Source organism: Melopsittacus undulatus, chromosome 6, assembly GCF_012275295.1.
Source record: "Melopsittacus undulatus isolate bMelUnd1 chromosome 6, bMelUnd1.mat.Z, whole genome shotgun sequence".
Lineage (NCBI taxonomy): Eukaryota > Metazoa > Chordata > Aves > Psittaciformes > Psittaculidae > Melopsittacus > Melopsittacus undulatus.
Genome location: NC_047532.1, coordinates 20,067,322 through 20,090,870, shown reverse-complemented (window position 1 = coordinate 20,090,870; position 23,549 = coordinate 20,067,322). Strand labels below are relative to the sequence as shown.

At 56.2% G+C, this 23,549-nt stretch overlaps 3 protein-coding genes across 4 annotated transcripts in view; 2 read left to right on the top strand and 1 right to left on the bottom strand.

The window, feature by feature from the left end:
* The window catches only part of IPO13 (importin 13), a 31,682-nt gene extending 19,827 nt beyond the window's left edge, over positions 1-11,855 (top strand). The window contains exons 11-20 of one of the 2 annotated variants that reach the window (XM_034063889.1): positions 51-194; positions 571-651; positions 1,239-1,376; positions 1,473-1,569; positions 3,428-3,480; positions 10,380-10,446; positions 10,598-10,656; positions 10,769-10,858; positions 10,989-11,170; positions 11,289-11,855. In XM_034063889.1, the coding sequence (XP_033919780.1) occupies positions 51-194; positions 571-651; positions 1,239-1,376; positions 1,473-1,569; positions 3,428-3,480; positions 10,380-10,446; positions 10,598-10,656; positions 10,769-10,858; positions 10,989-11,170; positions 11,289-11,385 (1,008 nt within the window). In that variant the 3' untranslated portion in view covers positions 11,386-11,855. Of the gene's footprint in view, positions 1-50; positions 195-570; positions 652-1,238; positions 1,377-1,472; positions 1,570-3,427; positions 3,481-10,379; positions 10,447-10,597; positions 10,657-10,768; positions 10,859-10,988; positions 11,171-11,285 lie in introns of both variants that reach the window. The other variant, XM_034063888.1, reaches the window with a different exon arrangement.
* Positions 11,856-12,324: 469 nt separating this feature from the next.
* Positions 12,325-14,841, bottom strand: DPH2 (diphthamide biosynthesis 2). Its single transcript, XM_034063970.1, has 6 exons — positions 14,666-14,841; positions 14,471-14,583; positions 14,124-14,344; positions 13,303-13,941; positions 12,976-13,161; positions 12,325-12,878 (listed from the first exon to the last, which is right to left on the bottom strand). Exons 1-6 carry the CDS (start codon positions 14,813-14,815, stop codon positions 12,748-12,750), a joined length of 1,440 nt encoding a protein of 479 aa, XP_033919861.1. The 5' UTR covers positions 14,816-14,841; the 3' UTR covers positions 12,325-12,747.
* Positions 14,842-15,082: 241 nt separating this feature from the next.
* Positions 15,083-21,508, top strand: ATP6V0B (ATPase H+ transporting V0 subunit b). Its single transcript, XM_034063957.1, has 8 exons — positions 15,083-15,262; positions 18,136-18,184; positions 18,639-18,722; positions 19,182-19,259; positions 19,849-19,918; positions 20,233-20,284; positions 20,613-20,803; positions 21,191-21,508. The coding sequence occupies exons 1-8, from the start codon at positions 15,196-15,198 to the stop codon at positions 21,215-21,217; spliced, it is 618 nt and encodes a 205-aa protein (XP_033919848.1). The 5' UTR covers positions 15,083-15,195; the 3' UTR covers positions 21,218-21,508.
* Positions 21,509-23,549: the final 2,041 nt, after the last annotated feature.

The window sequence follows — 23,549 nt, the reverse complement described above, 5'->3', positions numbered from 1 at the left end:
GCATGACTATGATTAAGCAGCATGGTTTTTGGCTTTATTTTCCCTGGCAGCCCAATCCCTCCAACAAGCTGGCCATCATCCACATCCTGGGTCTGCTGTCCAACCTCTTCACCACCCTAGACATCAGCCACCACGATGATGACCACGAAAGCACTGAAGTCAAGAAACTTCCAGTGCAGCAAGGACCCAACCCAGTGAGTAGAGCTTATTGCTCTTTGCCACAGCCTGGCTGGTGCCAGGAGAGGGGGGTTAATGGAGATTGCAGTGTGTACCATGAAGAGTGTAGTGCCAGTGAATTCAGCCAGAACAAGTCCTTTAGCTCATCCCACCGCTCCTGAGGTGGGCAGAGGTGACCTGCAGGGTCCCTCTTGGCTGGGTGCTGCACTGGAGGACAGCCTGGCATTGTGAGCTGTGCCAGGCTGCTTCAGCAGGGAAGAAAGCTGTCCATCTTTGGAGAGGGGAGGGGGCAGTGGTCCCTGAAGGTTTGTGTCCAAGCCATGCTTAGTTTTGAATCTCCCCTTCCTGGTGCCGTGGAGGCCAGTTCTCTTGAGTGCCTCTTGTTCCTTGCAGGTGGTGGTGGTTCTGCAGCAAGTCTTCCAGCTCATACAAAAGGTTCTCAGCAAGTGGATGAATGATGCCCAGGTGGTGGAGGTAACCAGGCTCCTCCTGTATACTGCCTGCAGCTCTGCCACTCCTTGCTGCCCTGAACTTGGGACAGCCAAGGACAGACTCTGAGTGATCCTGTAACAGGGATGTCTTGCTCAGTTGTCCGGACCAGTGCTGTCACCAGCAGTGTGCAGCCATTCTAGTCTATCTTGTGCTCATATCAGCCTCACTCCTCTCCAATTACAGAGGCCCTACCATGAGCAGGGAGATAGGGGTCTACCAAACGTATGTTCCCAAAGAGGAGATCTCTCCTCTGACCTGGACATGTGTCATCTGGTGTTTCTCCAGTCCTCTCAGTCCAGTAATGCCCATGTGCGGCATCCCACCATCCACATTGCCCTGGCCCTCAGGGAGACTTCCTTCTGCAGTAGGAAGTGTATTTACTGATCTCTGGGAGCATCCTGTCCTGCAAGGCAGGGCACCAGTACCAGAGCAGATCTGAGCCCTCTGCCTGGCTGGTCCTTATGCCTACTGCTAGCTCATCTCTCCCCTGGGACCCATCCATCAAGCCCTGTTCCCCAGAAGAGGCCATCCGATGCCCATTGCTCAAAGCAGCCCCCCTTCTCCTGCAGTCCGTCTGTGCCATCTTTGAGAAGTCCGTGAAGACCCTCCTGGATGATTTTGCCCCCATGGTGCCTCAGCTGTGTGAGATGCTGGGGCAGATGTACAGCACCATCCCCCAGGCCTCTGCCATCGACCTCACCCGGCAGGTACGGAGCCGAGCGCAGGCCTGGGGATGCTGCTCCCCAGGGGGTTGGAGATCTACAAGGCTAACAGCAGCTTGAGTTCTCCTCTCTGTGTTGCAGCTGGTTCACATCTTTGCCCATGAGCCTGCCCACTTCCCTCCCATCAAGGCCCTCTTCTTGCTCGTTACCTCAGTCACACTGACCCTCTTCCAGCAAGGTACGTAGGATTAACCCTTCTTCACGCTGGGGCTGTTGTCAGGCTGTTGCATGCATGGAGTCTGGAGGCGTCTTACCAGGAATGGCTGTTTTCACTCCTAGCTAAGCTAATGGGGCCATCTCTGTTTCTTGGATTCATCCCAACCCCTGGAAGGTGGGTACCTTCCCTGCAGGGCAGCAGAAGCAGGAAACCCCTGGGTGAGACGCTGTACTGCCGTGACAGCCCTGCTTCTGCAGCAGGGCTGGGTGTCGCATGCTGCAGGGTTCGAGCTGGAGTTCCAGTCTCGCTTGGCAGGGAGGCTGTGCTTCCCAGGAGATTCAGGGGCTCCTTCGGGAGCCAGTGCTGTTTGTAGTGGCCAGGAATTAAGCCCTTGCATGAGCAGGAGGATGTGTGTGTGAACATCTGGGAAACGACCTCTTCAGAGTCACTGCTGTGATGCTGAGGATGCTGGTGTGCTCCCCCAGGGTGAGGTCTCTCTTCAGCTCATGCACACCCTACAGAAAGCAAATGGGGGTTAGGACAGGCCCCTCCACACCATGGCTCCCCTCAGTCTCTTGGTGACTTGCCCTGTGACAGGGACAAATGTATGTTGGAGCTGCTGGCTCTGGTCCTTCAGCACCTCCGTATGCAGTCCCCAAGGGGTCTTGTCCTTTGCTGACAGCCGGATGCTGGGTGGGGTGATGCTGTGCCCCTGTACAAGGCTTAGAGCTCTGCAGGGAGGCTGGGGAGGTGTGAGGACCCCTGCTTCATCATCACACCATGGTCCGAGCAACCTGTGCTTCACTGAGGTGTCACTGGGGTCAGTGGCAGGCAAGCTGGGTTTACCTGGAGATCAGGTCCCTGCTTTTGCCAGCGGTGCGTGGATGTGTCTGCACTGAAACCCTTTGGCTCGGTGCCTGGGGAGGCGGCGATGCCTCCCTGCAGGAGCAGGCATATCTGCAGGAGGAAAGGAGAGGACAGAGACTGAGCTGTGCCAATGCTTGGATGCAAGCTTTGCTCCTGAAAGCGGCCATGCAGCTCGCTCTGTGCCCAGGGCTGTATGCTCCTGCCCACTCCATGGGTCCCTTTTGGGGGGGTGGCCAGCCCTGAGCAGGGTGAGCCACTTCTGCTGAGCCCACGGGCAACAGGAGATGGGGGAATGCCAGACCCCACGGGGTCCAGGACATGTCTGTGCACAGTGGGATTCCAAGGTAGGGTGAGTAGTGCTGGCATGAAGATCTCTGGGCACTGAACTGCTCTCTCCCAGGAGGATGCTGGAGGACACCTCCAGGAGGATCCTGGACTCAGGGTCTTGAAGAACATCTGGGAACAGGGTGGGAGGGTGACTGTGCCAGGGGCTCCTGAGCAGCTGGTGCTGGTGACAAGCATGTGCACGCCTGAGCCCGGCTGGGCCTGTCAAGCATTTGCTGAGGTGCTGTTGTTCACTTGCAGTTATCTTCCAGGACCAAACAGTGCTCTGAAGACACCCGCTCGGTCCCCACAGTGCAAAAAGCTCTAGTTCTCCTTGTGGAGATGGTGCCCAGCTAGCCCCTGCTCCTCCTCCTCTTCCTCCCCAAGGACACGAAGATCTCCTTGGCTCTGCAGCACCCAGGTGCTAGCTGGAGGCCCTGGGGCTTCAGACCCTTTCCTTTGCAGTTTCTTTCTGTTCTTGGGTTCTCCAAGTTTCATGATTTTTTGTATGTTTTGTTTCTTTAACTTGCTTCAAGCTGCTCATGTTGCCCATCCCTTTCCCCACACACCCCTCCTCCCTTACACTCCTGTTTTCACTTGTAAATTCTTTCTGTATCACATAACTATATGATGTTGAGTTGCTGTTTGTATGATTTTTCTCTTAAGTTACATCTTTATTATATTTTAGGGCCCAGGGATCATCCTGATATTGTTGATTCATTTATGCAACTCCTGGCACAGGTGTGTTTTAGTTTCTTATTCATTCACTTTCTGTTCTCTCTCTTTCTCTTTTTAATTCGATTTAAACCTATTTTTAGCTTTCTGTTGACAACGTTTTTTTTCCTTTTAGTTGAATATCGAGTTTCTCCATCTGTTTCCGTGGAAGTTGAAAACAAAACATTCTCCTTTAGTTCTGGGTCCACACCATCCCCAGGGCAGTGCCCTCCTCTGCAGGGCAGCCTCCAGCTGCCACCCCCTTGCCTTGCAAAGCCTGTGTGGGGTGCTTGGGGCTGATGCCTTGGTTACCCTTGGGTGACAGACAAATTAGAGCATTAAGTGAATGTTTCCTAATCTGTTTACCTGCCCTGTGATGGGTTCTTTGGAGCGGGGATGGGCTGAGCTGGCTGCTTTGCCCCGATCCAGTGGGAGGAAGTGCATACCCATGGTAGCAGGCAGCTGCCAGGGTCTGGGTCTGAGCAACGTGGTTGTGATGGCATCCTGATGATGCCAGCACCATCAGGACCTGCCGGGGTGCCTCACTGCCTCCCACCCCGACAGCCTCTCGGGGTGCTGGCAGCTCCTGTGCTGCTGGCTCGGTGATGCGTGGGGATGGTTTGCATTGGTGTGGTGGGGGCTGGCTCATGGGACTGGCACTCCTGTCACCACTGGTGTTGGTGGGCGGCACGGCCATTGCTATGCTGTGTATTGGGAGCAGCGGGAGCCCAGCGTGCTCTTCAGCCTGCTGCAGCACTTGGGAGAGAAGCCCTGATATCCTCAATGTAGTCAGTGCCCCATCAGAGGTGCTTCCCCTGGCACCTACCCAGAGGGTGTGTTGGTGGTGAGGAGGAGCCCCAGAGAGTCACCTTCTGCTTTGTTTCTGTAATAGTGGGACCTCTAAACATGTGTTGGCCCAATGGCTGTGCAGGAACACCCACCCAGGCAGCTGCCAGAGCTGTGGCCATCCTGCCCTTGCTGGCAGCCTGGGAAGGTTGCCCAGCATGTCTGAGTGGTAAGATGTGAGACCCCTCCAGAAGTTCTTTGCTTCATGTGTGGGTCTTGTGGGGTGGAGTGGGAAAGAGGGCTGCACTTCACTGCCCCCCTCTCCCCCCAGACAAGGTCTGCTCCTCACAGGTTTCACTTTGATGCCCAAATTCTGCTGAGACCCATTGCATCTCACCAGCCATATTGCAGCATTTCTTCCCTGCTTTTCAACTTGAAGGATGTAACATGATTTAGGTTATCAGAAAGCATTTGCAGCTTTTGCTGGTGCTGGTTTTGGAAGCTGTGACTTTTTAACAAGGGTTTTGAATGTGATGAGAGGAGGATCAATGGGATCTGTGCATGAGGTTCATGGAGGTATCCTCCCAAGCCACTCAGTGCTGGCAGGACCTCTGCTTGAGCACTGTACTCAGTTTGAGGCACAACACTTCTGTATGTGCAGACTAGAGAGCACAGAGAAAAGCATTAGGAAAGATGAGCACCTTGTACACATGGTGAGGAGAAAAGGCTGATGAGAGCCTGTCGAGCTGCATGAGTCTTAGAGTGTGTAAAAGGTAATGCTCTAGTCATAGGTAAACAACCCTTTTCTGTTCTTGAGTGGGACAAACAGGACAGGACAGGAGGAAATAAAGGAAAAGGATCCAGATCAGGCAGTAGGAGGTCTTTCCAAGAGTGTGGGGAAGCACTGGAAGGTCCCTTGGAGAGCTGCTGTTGCTTAGAGGGCTTGAAAGGCCTCAACAAGCTTTGTTGCTCTTGGAGGGCAGGCAGAGGTGATCTTGTCAAGGGGTAGAGCATGAGGTGACCCTGAGAGACTCTTCTAAGGCTGTTTGTTGTTTCCTTGGAAAGTGCCGAGTTTCTTTTTGGCTTGGGGTCCTTTTCTGTGTCTGGACACAGCACATTTGTGCTCTCTTGGGGAGAAAGTGCAACTATGCTGCCACTTCCATGGGGTGTGCTGGGAGAGCAAGCACCACTCATTCCAGCTGCTAGGAAGCTGTTACACACTGCCCTCATGGGCAGGATCTGCCGGCAGTGCTGGGGCTGCGAGCTGCCAGCTGGCCTGGTCTCCAGTGTGGCTATCTCTGGACAGCCTGCATCCTTCGGAGGCTCTGCTGCAGAGTAGCTCAGAGGCTCAGACTTCTGCAGCTTTTCTGTCTTGGATCACTGCAGGCCTGCTGCCAGCCCACCACCACCCAGTCAAGACATGATGTTTTCTTGGGCCTTTTAATTCCAGCAACCCGATGGAAACCAAAGGATCCCGTCCTCTGTCCACACACACAGAGGATTTCTTTCAAGGTTTCCTCCTCTTCCTTGGCCTGCCTCTCTTCCCAGGATGATGATCTGGCAGGGTGCTTGAAACCCATCAAGAAGTGGCCTCACCATCCCTACTTTGCTCCTTGCTTTCAAGACTTCAAGAGGTATCTGACAGCAGAGGTGGGTCCAGCCAGTGTTCCAGAGAAGACTCTGGAAGAGTCTCTGCAGTGATGCTGTTGAGCATTTGTAGATCATAGAATCACAGAATGGTTTGGGTTGGAAAAGGACCTTAACATCATCCAATTCCAAACCCCCTGCCATGGGCAGGGACATCTCACACTAGACCATGTCACCCAAGGCTCTGTCCAACCTGGCCATGAACACTGCCAGGGATGGGGCATTTACCACTTCTTTAGGCAGCCCATTCCAGTGCCTCACCACCCTCACAGTAAAGAACTTCTTCCTTATATCTAACCTGAACTTCCCCCGTTTAAGTTTAAATCCATCACCCCTTGTTCTGAACCTGATGAATAGCCCCTCCCCAGCATCCCTGTAGGACCCCTTCAGATACTGGAAGGCTGCTATGAGGTCTCCAAGCAGCCTTCTCCAGGCTGAACAGCCCCAACTTTCTCAGCCTGTCTTCATACAGGAGGTGCTCCAGTCCCCTGATCATCCTCGTGGCCTCCTCTGGACTTGTTCCAACAGTTCCATGTCCTTTTTATGTTGAGGACACCAGAACTGCACACAATACTCCAAGTGAGGTCTCACAAGAGCAGAGTAGGGGGGCAGGGTCACCTCCTCTGACCTGCTGGTCACACTCCTCTTGATGCAGCCCAGAATACGGTTGGCTTTCTGGGCTGCGAGCACACACCGCAGCCGGCTCATGTTCATTTTCTCATTGACCAACACCCCCAAGTGCTTCTCCTCAGGGCTGCTCTGAATCTCTTCTCTGCCCAACCCATAGCTGTGCCTGGGATTGCTCTGACCCAGGTGTAGGGCCTTGCACTTGGCATGGTTGATCTAAGGATTAAAGTCAGAGAGAACTGCAGATCTCTTCAGACCTAATTTTGATGTGGTGGCAGCTGTATTTAATCCCAGCTTTTTCAACCTGTGGTGCCCTTGGCAAAGTAATGCCCTTGGCATTTTCCAGAGCAGCAGCAATTCTGAACTCAAGAATGCATCAAGGCGGAGACTTTCCCACTTCCCTGATCATTTGCTCCTGTGGTCAATCACCCTGCTGGAGATACCTTCTTCCTTGCCTGGTTTCTCCTTGCAGGCAGTGTTTTTGTCTTTTCTTTCTACCAGCAAGTACTCTTTTATCTTCCAATAACTCACATCTTACCACCTGATAGCAGCACATCCGCCCTCTGTGACCAGCTCACAGGGAGCCATCTCTCTGTGTAGCAGGATTTCAGTTGACTTTACAGTATATTTATTTGGGCTTGGTTGCAGCCCGTGGCACTGCCCAGTTGGTGCAGCTGATCATTTTGCCAGTGTGTTCATTGGCAATCCTTCTTGATGATGGCTGATCATGAGAACATTCTTCTTAAACCAAATCTCATCTAGATGCTGGAGATCCTCTAGAAGTTGTTGCTACACAAAGCTAAGTATAAAATAACCAGCCTGCCTTAAGGCTGCATGGAGCTGTGCCAGCGCCCTTTGCAGTGAGATCTGTCCTCAGCTGCTCCCCTCCTGCCTTTGCTGTGTGCTGGGAATGGCGCAGAGCATCGCTGCTGCTGTGCCCAAGTGAGCATCCTGCCTGGAGGGCTGCAGGGCTCAGTGCTGCCTACACAACCAGAGCACCTATGCCCAGGACCGCACAGCAGTGATGGCTGGGGCTGCACCCAGGTCTGCATCAGCACAACTAGGCAGGTTCTAGTGTCTGGAAGCTCTCACCAACTCCCTGCCCAGGGGACATCACTCATGTGTGTGCTCCCAGTTGCAGGTAGGATTTCCCCACTAGGGTTGCAGGCACATCCATGCAGCCCCAACATGGAACCACACTGGCATGGACCTATGGGGGTACTGTGGTGACCTCCCCTGACCAGGAGCCCCATGACAGACTGGGTGAGCAGAGCCTTGCCAGGCAGAAGATGCAGGACTGACCTTTGGTGGTGGCACAGCTGTCACTGTCCCCTACCTCCTTCCTTTCCTGAGTTGGATGCAACAGTCCTTGAACTCTCCACCACACCTGCTCCAGCCAGAGTCCTAGAGTCTCATGGAGGACACAGGCTTGGCATCTTCCATCCCTGGTGGGCAGGCACTGACTGCTCCTCTCTAAACCTGGTGCCTGGCCAAGCCACATGCTTTTTCCAAAGCTGGAGGCTCTTCACCACTGGGCTTATGGTCTGGGAAGAGGTGGTGGTGCCAGACACAAGGCCTTGATCTGTTCTGGAGATCTGCAGGAGCTGGTGGTGCAGCTGCCCACTGTCCCCTGTCTGCTGGAGGAGTGGGGTTTGGTGTCCCTTCCATGCCTGCCTGCCTCTGAAGAACTGGACACAGAAAAGCTTGCTCTGAAGACCTGTCTGGGGTCTCCCAGCCACCATGGAGAAGAACCCGATGTCCTTTATGTGGCGGCCCACAGGACAGCCCTTGCCAGAGAGCCAATGCCTACCTCTGCGGCAGCTGCTGCAGCAGAGGATGTGAGAGTATGTCTGAAAGCATTTAAAGACATGTCCTCATCCCAGAACGTGTGAGCAGAGCTGCTCTGGCAGGAGTAAAAGACCCCTGAGCTGAAGCAGGGTTCTTGGTGCTGGGGAAGAGCACTGGGACCTAACCAGTGCTCCTTGCTAATGGGAGAAGCTGCAGAGGGCCCCATCTCACGGGGGTAAACAACATCTCTCTCTAAATTAGACATGTACATGTGTGCTCAGATTGGGCTTGCACTCCATGCTCCCTTGATGGAGTTGTCTTACGGGAACGAGCCCTCCCAATACTGGCACACTTCCTCTGTGGCACTGGTGGAGAGAGGAGCAGATGCAGCAGTGAGTCTGCAGGAGAGCTTGAGGGGCTCTGCCTGCCGTGGGTCTGGTTTGGCCAGGAGAAGCACCCTGCAGGTAGGTGTCAACCTGAGCATGTTGGGAGACTCTTGTGCCAGCTGAACAGTCTTGCAGTGCGCAGGACTCAGGTTTAAACCCTTGGGTGGGCAGGGTGAAGGACCTGCAGCTGGGTGGTATCTCGGGGGTCAGCTGCCTTTGCATGCTGCCATGGAGAGGTTTGGGGTCACCACTCCGGAGCCCACTGCCCCAACAGGGGTAGTCTGCCATGGCTAGGACTGCAGTCCTTTGCAAGCATTTGTCTGGAGTGGGCCAACTGAACAGCAACAGACACAATGAGTAGATGTGTTTCTAGACCATTGACCAGGCACTAGCTACCCTTCCAGTGTTGGTGCTGGTGAGTCAAGAGGGCTGGTGCACACAGTCTGTGTATGTATATGCACAAGTATAAGTGGCCCCTGATTGCCCCTGTGAAGGTCTTCACTTGTATCTGGTGTGCCAAATGTGCCTGTATAGTGATGCTTCAGTAGCCAAACCTGAGTCCTCTCTTTCAGTGTGTATAGGGTCAGAAAGGAGATGGGGCAACCCTGAAACCGGCAACTCAGCTTCTTGGTCTCCAGTATATGTTCTCTGGACTGGGCAGATGGCCATGGGCTTTCCCTGTTGAAGAAGGGGTGGGAAATCGCTCTATTTTGTTCCAAGTAGAGACCATGGCTATGGGCAGATGGCCATGCATCCTGGGTGCTGCTGGCTAAAAGCTCTCACTGCTTTTATCTGAGGTGAGCAGTCTCAGAGGTCAGTACTTGCCCCACATGCAGCTCAGCCCAAGGGCTGCCTGCCACTGGCTGCTGTCCCCAGTGTCACAGTGACAGCAGGGCAGGGGGAATGGTTGCCATCCCCAATGCTGGCCTGCAGCAATGGGCATGGTGACATGGTTGTGAGGGCACAGACGTGGCTGCCTGACATAGCAGGATTGCTATGGCAGGGCTGAATCCCTTCCCATGGAGCAGAAGGTTCAGGCTGAAACATTTCTGTCCAGTAACTGCCTAATGTCAGCACAGGGCGGGGACAAGCCACTGCACCACATGCCACAGCTTGGGGCATCCCCAGCAGCAGTGCTTGGCCCCTAACAGGGCTGGTGGAATCATATAACAAAGTGTTTCTGATCTCAAGAGTTGCTACTCAGGAGCCACCAAGCAACACTGGCATCTCCTCATCATTTGTGCCCAAGCAGAGTGAGCTGCTAGCCCAGTCTGGGGTTACCACTTGGGCCAGTTGCTGTGACCCTATGGATGCCAGCATCTTCAGGAGGAGAGCAGCAAAGCACACACGTGGCTGGTCTCTGCAAGGCCACCGCCTGGTTCTGGTGGGACAGGCACCGTGTCCCATCTCTCTCCAAAGTGTGCATACTGCCCACTGTGGCATTTATCCTCGGATCTTGGGATCGGTAGACTCTGAGTGTAGCAAACTGCTTGGCTGTTTGATTGCCACTTTTTGGGAGGGTGGGGAGAAGCAATGGTTTCCTGCTGTACTGTGTGAATCTGCCGTTTATCCTGGCTGTGCACAGGTAAGTGTGCGTCCAGGCAGAGGCTGTCTGGGGCACTGGGTTCCTCGGAGGCTTCCTGGCTGACTCTGCATCGCTGGGTTCATGCTGCTTGTCTGTGTGCCTTGCAGGCTCTGAAAAGGAAGCCGGACCTCTTCCTGTGTAGCAACCTGGATGTCAAAGCGGTGTTTCAGTGTGGTGAGTACCACGCTCCAAATCACTCTGCAGAGAAGCCAGCCCCACTCCTCTGGAGCTGGGCACAGACTAGCCAGGGGCAGGGGACCGTAGGGCTGATTTGGGATGGCATGTAGGGTTTCTGGCTGCTAATGTGAGCAATTTCTGCCTTCAGGTGTCCTTTCACTCAAGTTCCCAGAGGCCCCAACAGTGAAAGCATCCTGTGGCTTTTTTGTGAGTATTGTGGCATCGTGTAGCTCCCCAGTAGCTGGGAGGGCAGGAGCATCGCAGAAGGGTGAGTATGGACCCTGCTGTGGCACTGATCGGGATGGGCTCTGTGTTGCAGACAGAGCTGCTGCCCCGCTGTGGAGAGATCGCCCCCGTGGGACAGGTCGTGCATGAGAACGGCAAAGTGCTGCTGCAGGCAGTGTTGGAGGTGAGAGACGCCAGGGTCACAGAACTTTGGGCTCTGTTCCTGAGCAGCATCTTTGCGGAGCTGTGATCGGACAGCCCAGCAGTATGGGTGGGTGCAGGCAGGGTGACAGGGTCTGTCTGCTCTGTGGCAGGGTGTTGGTGGCCAGGCTTCCCGCAGCCTCATGGATCACTTCGCAGAGATCCTCTTTGCCTTGAACAAGCACTGCTTCAGCTACCTGAGCGTCTGGATCAAGGAAGCCATGCAGGAGGATGGCTTTCCCTCAGCTCGTGTCAGCCCTGAGCAGAAGGAGACCTTCAGTCAGCAGATCCTCAGGTTTGTGTGCCCTCACTTTGGCAGCTGTGTCCCACATGATGTGGTGGGCCTGACCCCCTCTGTGTGGCCTCATGCCTCCCTCCTGCTTCATTTTTGTCCTCTCCCTCCGTCTTAGCAGAGAGCGTGTGAACAAGCGGCGAGTGAAGGAGATGGTGAAGGAGTTCACCCTGCTGTGCCGAGGGCTGCATGGCACAGAGTACACAGCAGACTACTGAGCAACTGGCCAGGACCGTGGACAATTTGCCTGGACCAGCTCTTCCCTGCAAGGAAGTCCCCTCATCCGCCCCACCCTGCTGCAGTACGGCTCATAGAATAACCCTCCACCTAGAATTAACCCACTCGGGACGCTCCTCAGCTAGATTTGGTGGCCGCATCTCGGTGTCAGCATCTTTGTTCCCCCAGCATGCTCCCCCCTCGCAGGGGACAGGAATGCTGGCTGCAGGAGGTGGCAGCAGGGAGGAGGAAGCCTGGGCAGGACTGCCCCATTCCTGGGCTACCAGCCCTTCCCTGGCACTTCCCCGTGGGTGCCCATGCCCGCAGCGGGGAGGCTGCCCCTGTGCCTGTGGCAGTGGCTGGCTGGGCAGGGGGGTTTGCCCCCTGCTTTTATTTGTATGTGTGTGGTTGGGAGGGGGGAGGCCCTGCCCCTAATTATATTAAGAATATTTCTATGTTGTGGCTGTCGTTACTGTGGTAACTGGACTTTGCCTGCCTCTTGCCTCTGGGGAGGAGGCTAGTGGAGGCGCCTGTATCAAGGTTGGGGTGCCTCAAAGCCTCCTGTCCCTCCTGGCTAATGGGAGGGATGCAAAAGCAGCTCATACATGCTTGCCATGCTCTCCTGCCTGGCATGGAGCAGGAACTGTTCTGCCTCACATGAAAGGGGTGATGCTCCATCCCCACTGAATGTGGGGTCCTCCCTGCAGTACAGTATGTGTGTGCCCCACTCCCCCTCAGATCAGGTGAGGGGCTTGCTCAGTCAGAGCCTTCTGCCCTTTGCCTTAACTCCCCAGCCCAGCTTGTGAACAGGCTTTCATTTCTGGGTGGTCTCAGGTCTGGGCTTCTGTTCTCTTGGCTTGATTTTAGCTGACACTCCCAGAGTGGGCTAGTGGCTGTCAGCAATCTGTGTTTTCACTCCGGGACACCTGGTATCACTCTCGTGTTCCTCAGCCCATGTTTTATTCTAGAAGGACTCACAAGTCCTTTTCAGTTCAGATTCAGTTAGCAGATGTAGCCTACGAAAGCTTCGCTCCCTGGTGCTGCAGTCTCATGCGGAGCAGTGAACTTTGCATGTAGGACCAAAGCTGCCCTGCACTGCAGAGCCCTTGAGGCTGTGTCTGGGCAAAGCACCCCACCTGGCCCTGCTGCTGTGAGCACCAGGGTGCTGCTGGCATCCTCAGAAACACAGGCAATTCCTGCTCTCCCACCACAGTACTACTGACTGAAGGCTGCATCCAGCACAGGGCCAGATGGTGGCAGGTCCAGATTCCTGAGAGACCCCATTGGTCCAACACATGGTGTCAGGCCATCCCTGGGCTCCCACATGGCTCTGCTCCTGGCTGGCTGTCAGTGCTGCTGCCAGATCAGGACTGCTCACGCCCCTCATCCTCGTAGGCAATGGCAATCCCTCGTCGGCCCTGCACAGCCTTGGAAACAGGTGTCTGTCCCAGCTGTTGCTCCAAGCCCTGCCAGCTACGGGACTCCAGGAAAGAGGCTGTGAGGAGAGAGAAAGGGAATTGTTACTGGGAGCAGAGAAGGCAGCACTGCCCCATCACTGGGGCTCAGCCCCAGCATGAAACTGAATCACAAACCAGCAGGGCTGATCTCTGCAAGAGCATTTGTCTGGTCCCTGCAGGCTAGGGCGGTGCTGGAGGGCAGCTGTGAGGCTGGGGGGTCGCAGATGTGGGTAGCACGCATCTCCCCTGTGATCAGTGAGACGTCAGGAATGGCCTCTGCTGCAGGGATGGCTGGTGGGAGCTCAACGTGTGCACAGGCACCTGCCAGAAAACAGTAACATTAGCTTGGTGCTCACATCTATCCTCTGGCCAGCACAGAGCAGCAGGAACTGCAGCCTCCAGGCAGGGAAGCAAGGCAGGATGTGCCCCAGGAGGGTGCTGGAAGCTGGTTTTAGCTATTACCTGGCAACAGATCTCGGAAGTCAGTAAGGTAATTCCCTGTCCATTCACGAGCTGGGTTACAGGCCAGTTCCAACTCATAGGGAGTTACAACAGGCTGGTAGAAGTCACTAGAGTCTAACAAGGAGTTCTGAGCACAGGCCACCAGTACAAAGACATCCACCTCCAGGAAGTTGGCCAACTTGGCAGGGTTTGGCTTCCCCACAGCCAGTGTGTAGCTGCGCTTGCCAGCCCGGCGCAGCAACTCCCGAAGGTGCTGCAGCACATCCAGGTAGCCTGCCACACCAAGGGTGCCTACCAGGATGCCCACCACTCGGGCATCCCGGGCCCGCTCCACCAGGTAGAGCCGTCGCATCAGGGCACGGTTGACATTGAGGGTCTCCCGGCGGCCACAGTTGGTGGTGGGGTCAAAGGAGCTGAAGGAGCAGCGATTCCAGGTAAGCATGAAGTTGGTGAGGGTCAGGCCCTCAGTGCCCACATAGAACATGGCACAGTCCTGCAGCCCTTCCGGGGCCTCCACCAGGAACTGGCGACCAAACTGCCGTTCCTCCCCAGGCAGTGCAGGGTCAGGAGGGTCTCCATACACCACCCTGGAGAAGACGGTATTGGGATACTCGGGGCACAACTGCTGCTCCAACTCACCTGAAGGAAGATAGGAGTGAGAACAAAACATGTCCACAGATCCAACCAAGACGGGACAGCAGACTGGGCAAGAGGAGGGAAATCAAGCCTGACAGTGGGGACCGCTTGCCTGCTCCCCCTCCAGCAGCTCTGCAGAGAGCAGAGCAGCGCCAGAGGCCCCCTCCCGGACCCCGAGCACTCACCCATCGCATGGGCATAGACCACATCGCTCAGCACCACCACGCGGCTCTGCCGGTCTGCATAGAGCTCCCGAAAGGCCTCTGCGCAACGCCCGATATCCAGGGGCTGTTTCCCGAAGATGTGCAGCACAGGGAGCTTCCTGCAGGGGCTGAGGCAGGCCGGGCCGTAGTGCAGCACCGCCTCGGCACACGCGTGCTCCGCGGCCACTTCGTCCACGCAGCAGCTGTGGGGAGAACCAGGTGTCAGACCGGCTCTTCCCACTCCGGCCCTCGGCCCTGCCAGGCAGGGGACGAGCACCCCGTTCCTGCCCGCAGAGGAATGCCGGGACCCCGCACTGCCCCACACCGACCTGCCGTACGTGGTGTCTCCCAGGACATACACCTCAGCCCCGGTCTCCGCCTCTATCCGCGCCGCCACCGTGGCCGCGTCCGCCAGGAGCTCGTCCGGGAACTGGAGGGCTACCTGGGGGACGGGGCACGGGGGTGAGGCAGCAGGGAGGGGAGACCCGCTGTCCCCGGCCTCCTCCGCCCCCGGCCCCGCTCACCTTGCGGAACCCACGGCCCCGCACGAAGGCGACAGCCCGGCCCATCTCGTAGAAGCCGTCGAGGTCTCCCCGCGGTGCCGGTGGTGCCGCGGCCGGGCCCAGCTCCCTCCTCAGCACGGCCTCCCCGTCGCTGCTGAAGGCCGTTGCCATGGCGCCGCGGGGCCCGGCGCGCCACACGAGCGCCTCGGAGCCCGCTTCCGGGAGAAGGCCCCGCCCACCCCGTCCGCGGAAATCCCGCCCCTGGGAAAGTGGAGCCTATCGCGCCTCACGGCATGGCGGGGGAGGGGAAGAGCAGCCAATGGGAAGGGGCGATTTTTCGCGGTGTGTTATGGTCTATGTAGTTCCCCCGCAGCTGTCAGGCCCGGCAACCAATAAGCGGGCGCGATAGAGGCGATAACGTCACGCTACTCCTGCCTGGGTGCTGAGGTTCCGTTCACGTGTGCCGCGCGGGTCAGGTGACGCGCGCGCTCCCGGCCCGCTCGGCTCCGCTCCGTCCGGTCGGTCCCGTCCCGTCCCGCACCGCCGCCGCCATGACGGGGCTCGCGTTGCTGTACTCGGGGCTCGGCCTCGCCTTCTGGACCACGATGCTGGGCGTCGGTCAGCGCTGGGGCTGCGGTCACCGACAGCGGGAGGCCGCGGGGACGGGCGCGGGGGGTGTGGGGCAGGAGGGAGTCTGGGCACTGCGGTTTGGGCTCGGAGAGGGGCTGCGGTGTGGGAAAGGAAGAGGCAAGCTGGGGGCGCAGCTTTGACAGGCCCCCGGTGGCCGAGCTACTCACGGGGGAGGTGGGAGGGTTGGCCCGTGGCACCGGAGCGCTGCTGTGGGGCTCCTCAGGCCTCATGTCACCCCATGGTGCTCTCGGCTGCTCCGTCGGGGGTTGGACCCCCAGCAGTGTCGTGTAAATGCTAGGCACCCTTGGACGTGCGGCTTTCGGTGCTCTGAGCCTGTCCGGCTTGAGCAGCCCATCTGCTTCTGTGTGTATGTGAGAGCAGGACGGTGCTGGTGCCAGTCAAGCGTTCGGTTTGGGTTTGGCAGACCGGGGGAGGTAAAGGCAGGTGCTTGTTTCTCTAGGCTGTGACAGTGAGTGTCTCCTGGGTTTGCCTCCTGCTTTGCCACGGCATAAGTAAAAGTGCAGTTTGTCCGAATGATTGCAGAGCTGGTGTGTGGCTGTGCTGCAGCTTGTGGCATCCCAGGCTTTGCTCCTGATCCCATCGGGCACAGGGGCACTAAGGTCCATGGGGTAGTGGATAGATTCTACGCTGTAGCCGCTGGTTATTTCCTCTTTCAGTGCAGCGTGAAGTGGCCACAAGCGAGGCAGAGGATGAGGAGACCTTGGCTCCTGCCTCAGTGTTTGGGTGAGGGGAGACACCGAGTCAGAAGCAGAGGGTGTCTCACTCCCTCGTGTTTCCAGGGCCTGGTGAACCCAGTGCCAGGGTCAGGGCTGCCTGACTGTGTGCTCTGAATCATGGGCTCACACCAGTGCAAACTTGGCTGTTGGAAAATCTCAACGAGCTGAGCCCAGATGCTCTTAACTTCCCCTTCCCTGCTCCAATCTCTTTGCAGAGAAGGCATGAGCAGGAAGCGGTCTTGCTTGGTACACTGTTGCAGTGGTGTTTCTTTAGTGCTTTACTTGTTCTGAGCCCTACTTTGGTGCTCTGGTCCTGTTGCCCTTACTCTTTTCTGTTCTTATGGCTACAGGGCTGGGAGCCAGAACTCACAGAAAAGCATCTTTCACCCTGTTCCTTTTGTATATGAATCCAAGGCTACACGTGCTCTTGAAGAGGTATAAGATGCCCTCAGGATCTGCCCTGAGCTGGTTGTAGCTCTTCTTTGCTACTCCTGGGGAGTGAGGGCAGCTGGGGCTGGTTGGTTTCAGTTCCTGCTCCACCAGCCAAGCAGCAAAGCCAAAACACAAGTCATGGGCTGGCCGGGCCCAGCACAGTGGAGATCACCCCTGAAGGTCGCCAGGCGTGCAGGCTGGGATGTGGCTTCCCTCAACGCTCCCTGGCCATGGTGGCACCGTTCCTCCTTTGTGTGCATCACTGCAGGGGAGAGGGCATCCTGATTCTGCTCCAGGAGGAGTGACAAGCATCACCACTTCCCATTTGTGGGCCAGCTCACCCAACAGTGCTTGTACGTTGCGAGGGGGGTGCTGAGACCCTTGTATGAGGTGTAACACATAGGGATGACAGGGTCATCCCTGCTGTAAGGACAGGTCTCCCTATGCTGCACTGCCAAGGCCCTCACATGGGATGAGTTGTCTTGCAGGACATGTTTTGTGGCCTCTTTGCTGCTTTTAAGCATGTCAGAAGTCTCCCATTTAATCTTTTCTTGGCTGCATGCAGGGCTGTCATCACACAGCCACTGGCTCTGGTCAGTGATGGTAAAGGCATCTCTTCGCCCTCCTTATCTGGTGTGGAGCATACAGTGCTGATGCTGCCTGTGCATATCTGTCCCTTAGGGCTGGGTCACCATCTTTTTTCCAGCTGTGCACAGTGAGCAATATGAAGAGCAAGTGTCTCTTCTGGTCTATAGCTGGTTTTCCTGCTCAGAAGCTCAGACCAAGGCAGGGTTTTGGTGCACTTTGTGCTTGGCTGTGCAGCGATGCTGGGTGTGACTCCCACTGCTATGCAGCATGGGAGAGGAGCACTCAGGGTACAGCAGGACAAGCTGTCCTTGTATCCCTTCCTGGAAAGGAAGGGCTTGTCTGGGTTTCTCAGGGCTGTGCTTTGGTGTCTCCTGCCTGTGTTGGAATATGATTTATCTGGAAACGATGAACCCTGGGGGGAATGCTGAGGTCAACAGGCATGTCTTGAATGTCCACAGCCTTGGAAATGTGGGTGCTGGGGGGCAGCTGCAGCTTCTGGTGTTGATGGGATCCTGGATGAACATCACAGACCATGGTGTGATGGTGATGGAGCAGCATGTGATGGTCAGTCAGGGCACAGCCTTGCTCCTGTGTGAGAGAGAAGAGCTCACAGCTGGTCACCATGTGCCATGGCCCTCCAGCAGAGCTCAGCTGTTGGGAGATGTGAATGGAGGCCATGTTGGGGCTCGGGGCTGTGGGTTTGTCATCACCAAAACCAGGACAGGGTTGCCCTTGAACCCCAGTAGCCCAGCACAGCCTCTAGGTGCTCAGCGTGGTCAGGGAACAATGGGTGCAACAACCACCGTGATCCTCTGCTGGGTGAGGACTAGAGTATCACAGTGGGGTCTGGTAATATTACATGTCTGGGCTGTCTCTGTCCTGAGCTGATGTGGGAGTGCTGGAATCAATGGGTTTGGATTTGGTGGGGGGACACGACACATGACACAGACACCCTTCCTCACAGCTCTGTATGTCTGAGCCAGTATTCGCCATAGCCCATCTGCATGCTGTGTTGTGCTCCTGGGCCTCTGCTATGGCAGTTCAGCAGTGCCAGGAGGTCGTAGGTGCCTGACTGAAGGTTTGTGTGTCACTCTTGCTTTCCAGGGATCTGCTACACAATATTTGACCTGGGCTTCCGCTTCGATGTGGCCTGGTGAGTTCCCTGTGAATAGTGTTATCCTCAGGGCTGTGTGAGGAGATGGGCAGCGTTGGCAGTGCCTGCAGGGAACAGTGCTTGCTTTTGAGCAATAGGCAGTGATCATGCATCACAGGGCAGTAAGAGCTATAGTGAGTGGTGCCTCTGCTCTGTGTGAGGCAAGATAGATGCAGCATGTGTATGTGTGGCTGGCTCCATACAGGGTGCTGGTGCAGCCATTACTGCCTTTCCCAGCCCAGGCTTCCCCTTCACAGTGAAATTCCAAGAGGAAGATCTCAGTCTGTGCGGGCAGTCTGCTGGTTGGCAGAGAGAGGCTCTCATGTCCATTGTCTGGCAATACCCAAACCACTGTGGGCTGCATGACTGAGTGGGGGGCACCTGTTTTGGGGCTGTGCACCACGACTTGGGGGCTCATCCTGTATGCTAACTTGGGGCACTTCTTCCTTTCCAGGTTCCTGACAGAGACCTCACCCTTCATGTGGTCCAACCTGGGCATTGGCCTGGCCATCTCCCTGTCAGTGGTGGGAGCTGCCTGGTGAGTGGGGCTGGCTCTTCAACAGGCTCCTGGTGTCCCACCTTAGTAGCTGTGCATACACTGTGGTTTTCCCTCAGCAGAGCAGGGGCAGAACAGCATGTGCATGCAGGGGTGTGGAGCTGTGTGGGTCATCACAACAGTGGGGCCAGGTTGCTGTGCTCCTGTTGCGTCTCAACAGATCACATTACAGGTGACAGCACAGAGGCAGGGACAACCTTGGCTCTCTGGAAGCCATACGACTGAGCCCAGGCCATGCAGTAGTGGCTCTTGTGCTCCAGCAGTTCTGCTGGTGTAGATGATGGAGTGTAGGACCACTTGTACCCTGGGGATGGACAGGTCAAGTCTGCAGTGTCCCGCAGCTACATGCCCCATTCTTTACTTGGCTGGAAGATCCTTGTTTCCCTATTGGATCTTTCTGCAAGTGCCAGATCCTCCACCAACCATGGTTCTCTGCCACAGGGGGATTTACATCACTGGTTCCAGCATCATTGGTGGTGGAGTCAAAGCCCCTCGGATCAAAACCAAGAACCTGGTGAGGTAAGCACAGACCTGAAGTTCATGCTCATGCTGTGCCTGAGTAGGGCAGGTCCCAGCCTGGTGCAGAGGCTCCTGTCCTATCTCTAGCTGGGTGCTGCTGGCAGACTGTTCCTTGCTGAGCTGCTGATGCTGTTTGCTCTCAAAACAAAGAGCTCTAAAAGAGCCAGAGTGCTGCCTCGAAGAGTCACTGTGTGATATCATGCAGTGAATAAGCCCAGTGTGTTCAAAACAAACACCCTGAGATCACACTTCCTGCCCCAGGAGAGGGATCCCCTGGCCAGACTTTGCACAGCCTTTCCCCTAAGGAGTAGAAGGGGGCTGGAGGAGGGCAGGGCTCCCCAGGCCTGGTTCCCACACAGCTGTTGCTGCTTATTCAGGTGGCACAGTGCAACCAGCACCCAGTCTTTCTATTTTGCAGCTCCCCATTGTTTAAATGGAAAGCAGTGGGTAGGCTGAGCTGCCTTTCTGCCCTTGGCAGCAGTGTGGCTGGCTTAGATATGGCTGGGGGGGGGGGGGGGGGTCTGGCTGGGCATGAAGTGGTGGGTGCTGCTCTGGGACATTATGCTTAGACTTTGCCTTTCTCTCACAGCATCATTTTCTGCGAGGCCGTGGCCATCTATGGGATCATCATGGCAATTGTCATCAGTAACATGGCTGAGGTATGGGCTGTGTCTGTGCGCCACAGTGGGAATGGGCAACTGGGTACAGAACAGTGTTGTGAGCAGTGGTCTCGTGGCAGCTTTGGGCACTGTTGTGGCTCTGCAGGCCCTGGGGTTGGTGGTCTGTGTGGTGGTCCTTGTGTACACTGAAGAGTGGGTTGGGGAGCACACACAAGGCAGGTGTCATGAAGCCACTCAGGGACATGGATGCAGGACCAGCTTTGTCCAAAATGCATCAGCCTCGTGCTGTACAAGGAACCTCTGTCAGACACCGTGAACCCAGCCATTAACACAGCCCCTTTGCTTTTTCTCAGCCTTTCACTGCAGTTATCCCAGAGGAGATTGGAGCCAGGAACTACCACGCAGGTAAGGACTGCTTGGTCACTGTGAACATTATGACACCCTGACTTTCACTTTCTGACACACCTACTGTAAGTGTCTGAAGGACAAGTGACTCCTCTGCCAAAAAGTGGCTTTTTAATTACCTTCTCAAGGCAATCCTGCACTCTGCTGGGTGCTGTCACTTGCTGGTCTGGAGCTGCCGGAGCCAGGATGCAGGCAGGACAGTTCTGGCAGTTTGAGAAGCTTGGCAGTTCTGGCTCTCCCATCACCTGGAGGCAGAGCTGCTGCAGCATGCCCCAGGTGCAGGTAGAAGGGGGTTGCCCCCTGCTCTTGCAGTGTTTCTCTCTCACAGGTTTCTCCATGTTTGGGGCTGGCCTGACCGTGGGGTTGTGCAATCTCTTCTGTGGGGTCTGTGTGGGCATCGTGGGCAGCGGGGCTGCCTTGGCTGATGCCCAGAATGCCAGCCTCTTCGTCAAGATCCTGATTGTGGAGATCTTTGGCAGTGCCATAGGGCTGTTTGGGGTCATCGTTGCTATCCTGCAGGTACCCGCCTCCTGGGGCCACCAGGCTTATAGGAGCACAAGGTGCCTGTCACCCTGAGTGCTCTTCAGCTCCAGGGAGACACCCCTAGGCTCCAGCATCGTGCTCTGCACTGGGACAGGGAGGCTGCTCGCAGGGTTTGGGGTGGCACAGTTCTTCCCACAGCATTCTGTGCCTGTATGCAGTAGTGTGAACTCTTGATGGTCCCTCTGAGCAACTGTCACCGAGTGTGTCACCTTGGGTGTACCCTGTGTGATGCTCATGTCTTATTAGTGAGGTGATAAGCTGCCTGCAGCTTCTGGATGGTCCTAGGGTGCTTGGGTGGAACTGGGGGGCTGGGCTAGAGTGTGTGGGGCACAGCCTAACCTCTTTTCTGTTTGTTCTTCCTAGACATCTAAAGTAAAAATGGGCAACTGAGCTCTGTCACACCCAGCCTGTTCCAGCCCACCCCAAGAGGTGCTGTATATACTTATTTAATGTTTCTATCCTTGACTGGGGTGGGAGCTGCCCGGCGGCAGGAGCAGGAGCCCAGCTGTGTAGAGCCCCTTCCTGCCAACCCATCGGCCCGTCGGAAGAAACAAACTTCTTTGTGTGACAAATCCTGCCCCAGCAGCCTGGGCCCTGCTGCTGCGTGTCCCCGGTGTGTGTAGAACCTACCACCAGTGCAGTTCTGTGTCCGTGAAATAAATAATGGTTCTCGTCCAAGGATGCAAGTCCTCCTCTGCCCTGTGCACACCTGGGAGACTTACGGGGAGCAAGTGCTGATTCAGACTATCCTGTGCAAGGTTTCCTTCCAGCAGAGTCCCTGCTCTGCTCCAGGAGCCTGGTGGTGCCCTCCCTGTGTGGGGTTAACTCTGCTGGCTGCTCAGCCCTCTCTGAGTTGTGGGAGCTCTGCTTTGTGGGAAAGCTCTACTTTGCTGCCCAGAGCAGGTAGGAGGCTGCTAGAGCAGGCATCAGGCAGCTCCACGCTGCTTCTGCCAGGCTCCTACCAGCATTGGCACTGCCCCACAAGGCATGCTGGAGCCACAGGCACAAGCTGGTTTGGGCTTTCGGCTCTCATCCAGGTAATTTAGCGCACAGTGTCCATAGCCCCATTGTGTAGCTTGGGAGCACCAGAAGGGCAGAGGAGCAAAGAGATCTTGCCCCTTCCAAGGCTCCCTCATGTGACTGCTGGCTGGGTGCTGCTGGGTGCCCAGGCTCCCCATTCTGCTGTCCCTCTCGGACCTGGGGGGCCCTTGGCACCGAGTTCCTGGGGTGGGGATGCTTTGTGCTCCTTTGCTTCCCTCTCCCTGGCTGTGGTGAGTACAGCATGGGGAAGTGGCTGTGGAGAGCTGGGCCTGCAGCTCATCTGCTGCTTGGGGGAAGGGAAGAACAAGGTCCTCCTGCCTCCGCTCTGCAGAGAGCCTGGAGCCGATGCTTCTGCAGTCTGCTGTATCCAGCACAAGCCCTCATCCTGCTGTGCTGCCAGAACACCTTTGCAGGGGAGGCATTGATCCTCAGTGCTGAGTGCTGCCGCAGAATGGATATGCACCTGGAGCTGCCCATCTCTTTTTCCCACCTGGATGTGACAGGCTGGGGCAGTGGTGGGGCTGCTGGAGCCATAGAAGGGTTTGCTCACGCCTGTTGATTTTTGCCCTTGGATTAGGACAGCATGACCTCTCTGAGGTCTGCTGGCTCTGCTTCACATTGTCCTGCATGTTTCAGGATAGCAGTGTGTTTCAGCCCTGGGTGTGGGGAAGACTGCTGGGGCAAACCAGAGCACTGCTCTTGCTGGCTGTCCTCTAGGGCTGGAGGCTGTGACAGCAGCTGCATGTGCCCCACATAATGGCAGGGACATACACTGGGCCCTGCCTGCTCAGAAGAAAGGGTGTTGGGTGTTCTGCTTGTCCGATGTGAGGCCTGTGCCTTTATCCTCTGGCATTGCTGCTGCAGGCCAGGGACACCTGAAGGCCCTGGGAGCTCCAATCTCATCAGACCCACACCAGGCTCATGGGGCTGCATTCAGGAAGGAGGTGCCTGTGCTGGTGGTATAAAGCTGCTCTATGGGTTAATCATCTTCCTGGCTATGAGCTGCCTTGAAAGGCTTACCTACTTGTCTCTCAGGGATGGGTCTTGCCTTGTTCTGCTTTGGCTTGATAGAAATCCACCCACTGTCAGAAATCTCCCTCTCCGAGGTGCTTTTGAGCCCTCCAAATCTCACCTGTGTGTATCACAGCCAGAACAGGCTCCAGACTTGCCCATGGGCCTCGTATGAGGGCATGAGACCCACCCGGGCAGCGCTCACGGTGTCTGGGGTGGCCCAAAACCTGCATCCATCCCATGGTGAGGTGAGCATCCCCTGTGCTCCCTTGTTCTAGGTCCATGCACCTGAGTTCTAGGACCTGGGTGTGCTAAATGCGTGCTGCCCAAGTATGGAGAAAAAGCTTAAGCAGGGCTCCAGCACCTTGTATGTCTCATTTAAGGAGAAGCAGCAGAAGGAGTTGAAAGATGATTTGGGGACTACATGTAAGTACTGGTGGGGAAATGCCACCTGCTGAAGAGCTGAACCAAGAGCTGGAGGCAGAAGCTGGACGAGTGCCAGCAGGGCTGGGCTGGATGGGTGCTGCTCCAATCTCTGCTGTAAGGTTGCCTTCTTAAGGGAGCGGCTGCTGGCCAAGGGGCAAGCCATTGCTACGGTGAGTAGCCTGACACGGGCACAAGCAAAGGGGACAGGGGCTGACCAATACTTACCATACCATCGGATTGCGGG

Bases quoted from the DNA above. Each gene is read 5' to 3' on its own strand.
- DPH2 (XM_034063970.1), bottom strand. From the start codon at position 14,815: ATGGCAACGGCCTTCAGCAGCGACGGGGAGGCCGTGCTGAGGAGGGAG. The intron at 14,584-14,665 runs GTGAGCGGGGCC...CCCGTCCCCCAG, and splicing joins GGGGCCGTGGGTTCCGCAAG to GTAGCCCTCCAGTTCCCGGA. The intron at 13,162-13,302 runs GTAATAGCTAAA...GTTTTCTGGCAG, and splicing joins CTTCCGAGATCTGTTGCCAG to GTGCCTGTGCACACGTTGAG.
- ATP6V0B (XM_034063957.1), top strand. From the start codon at position 15,196: ATGACGGGGCTCGCGTTGCTGTACTCGGGGCTCGGCCTCGCCTTCTGG. The intron at 18,723-19,181 runs GTGAGTGGGGCT...TCTCTGCCACAG, and splicing joins TCAGTGGTGGGAGCTGCCTG to GGGGATTTACATCACTGGTT. The intron at 20,804-21,190 runs GTACCCGCCTCC...TGTTCTTCCTAG, and splicing joins TCATCGTTGCTATCCTGCAG to ACATCTAAAGTAAAAATGGG.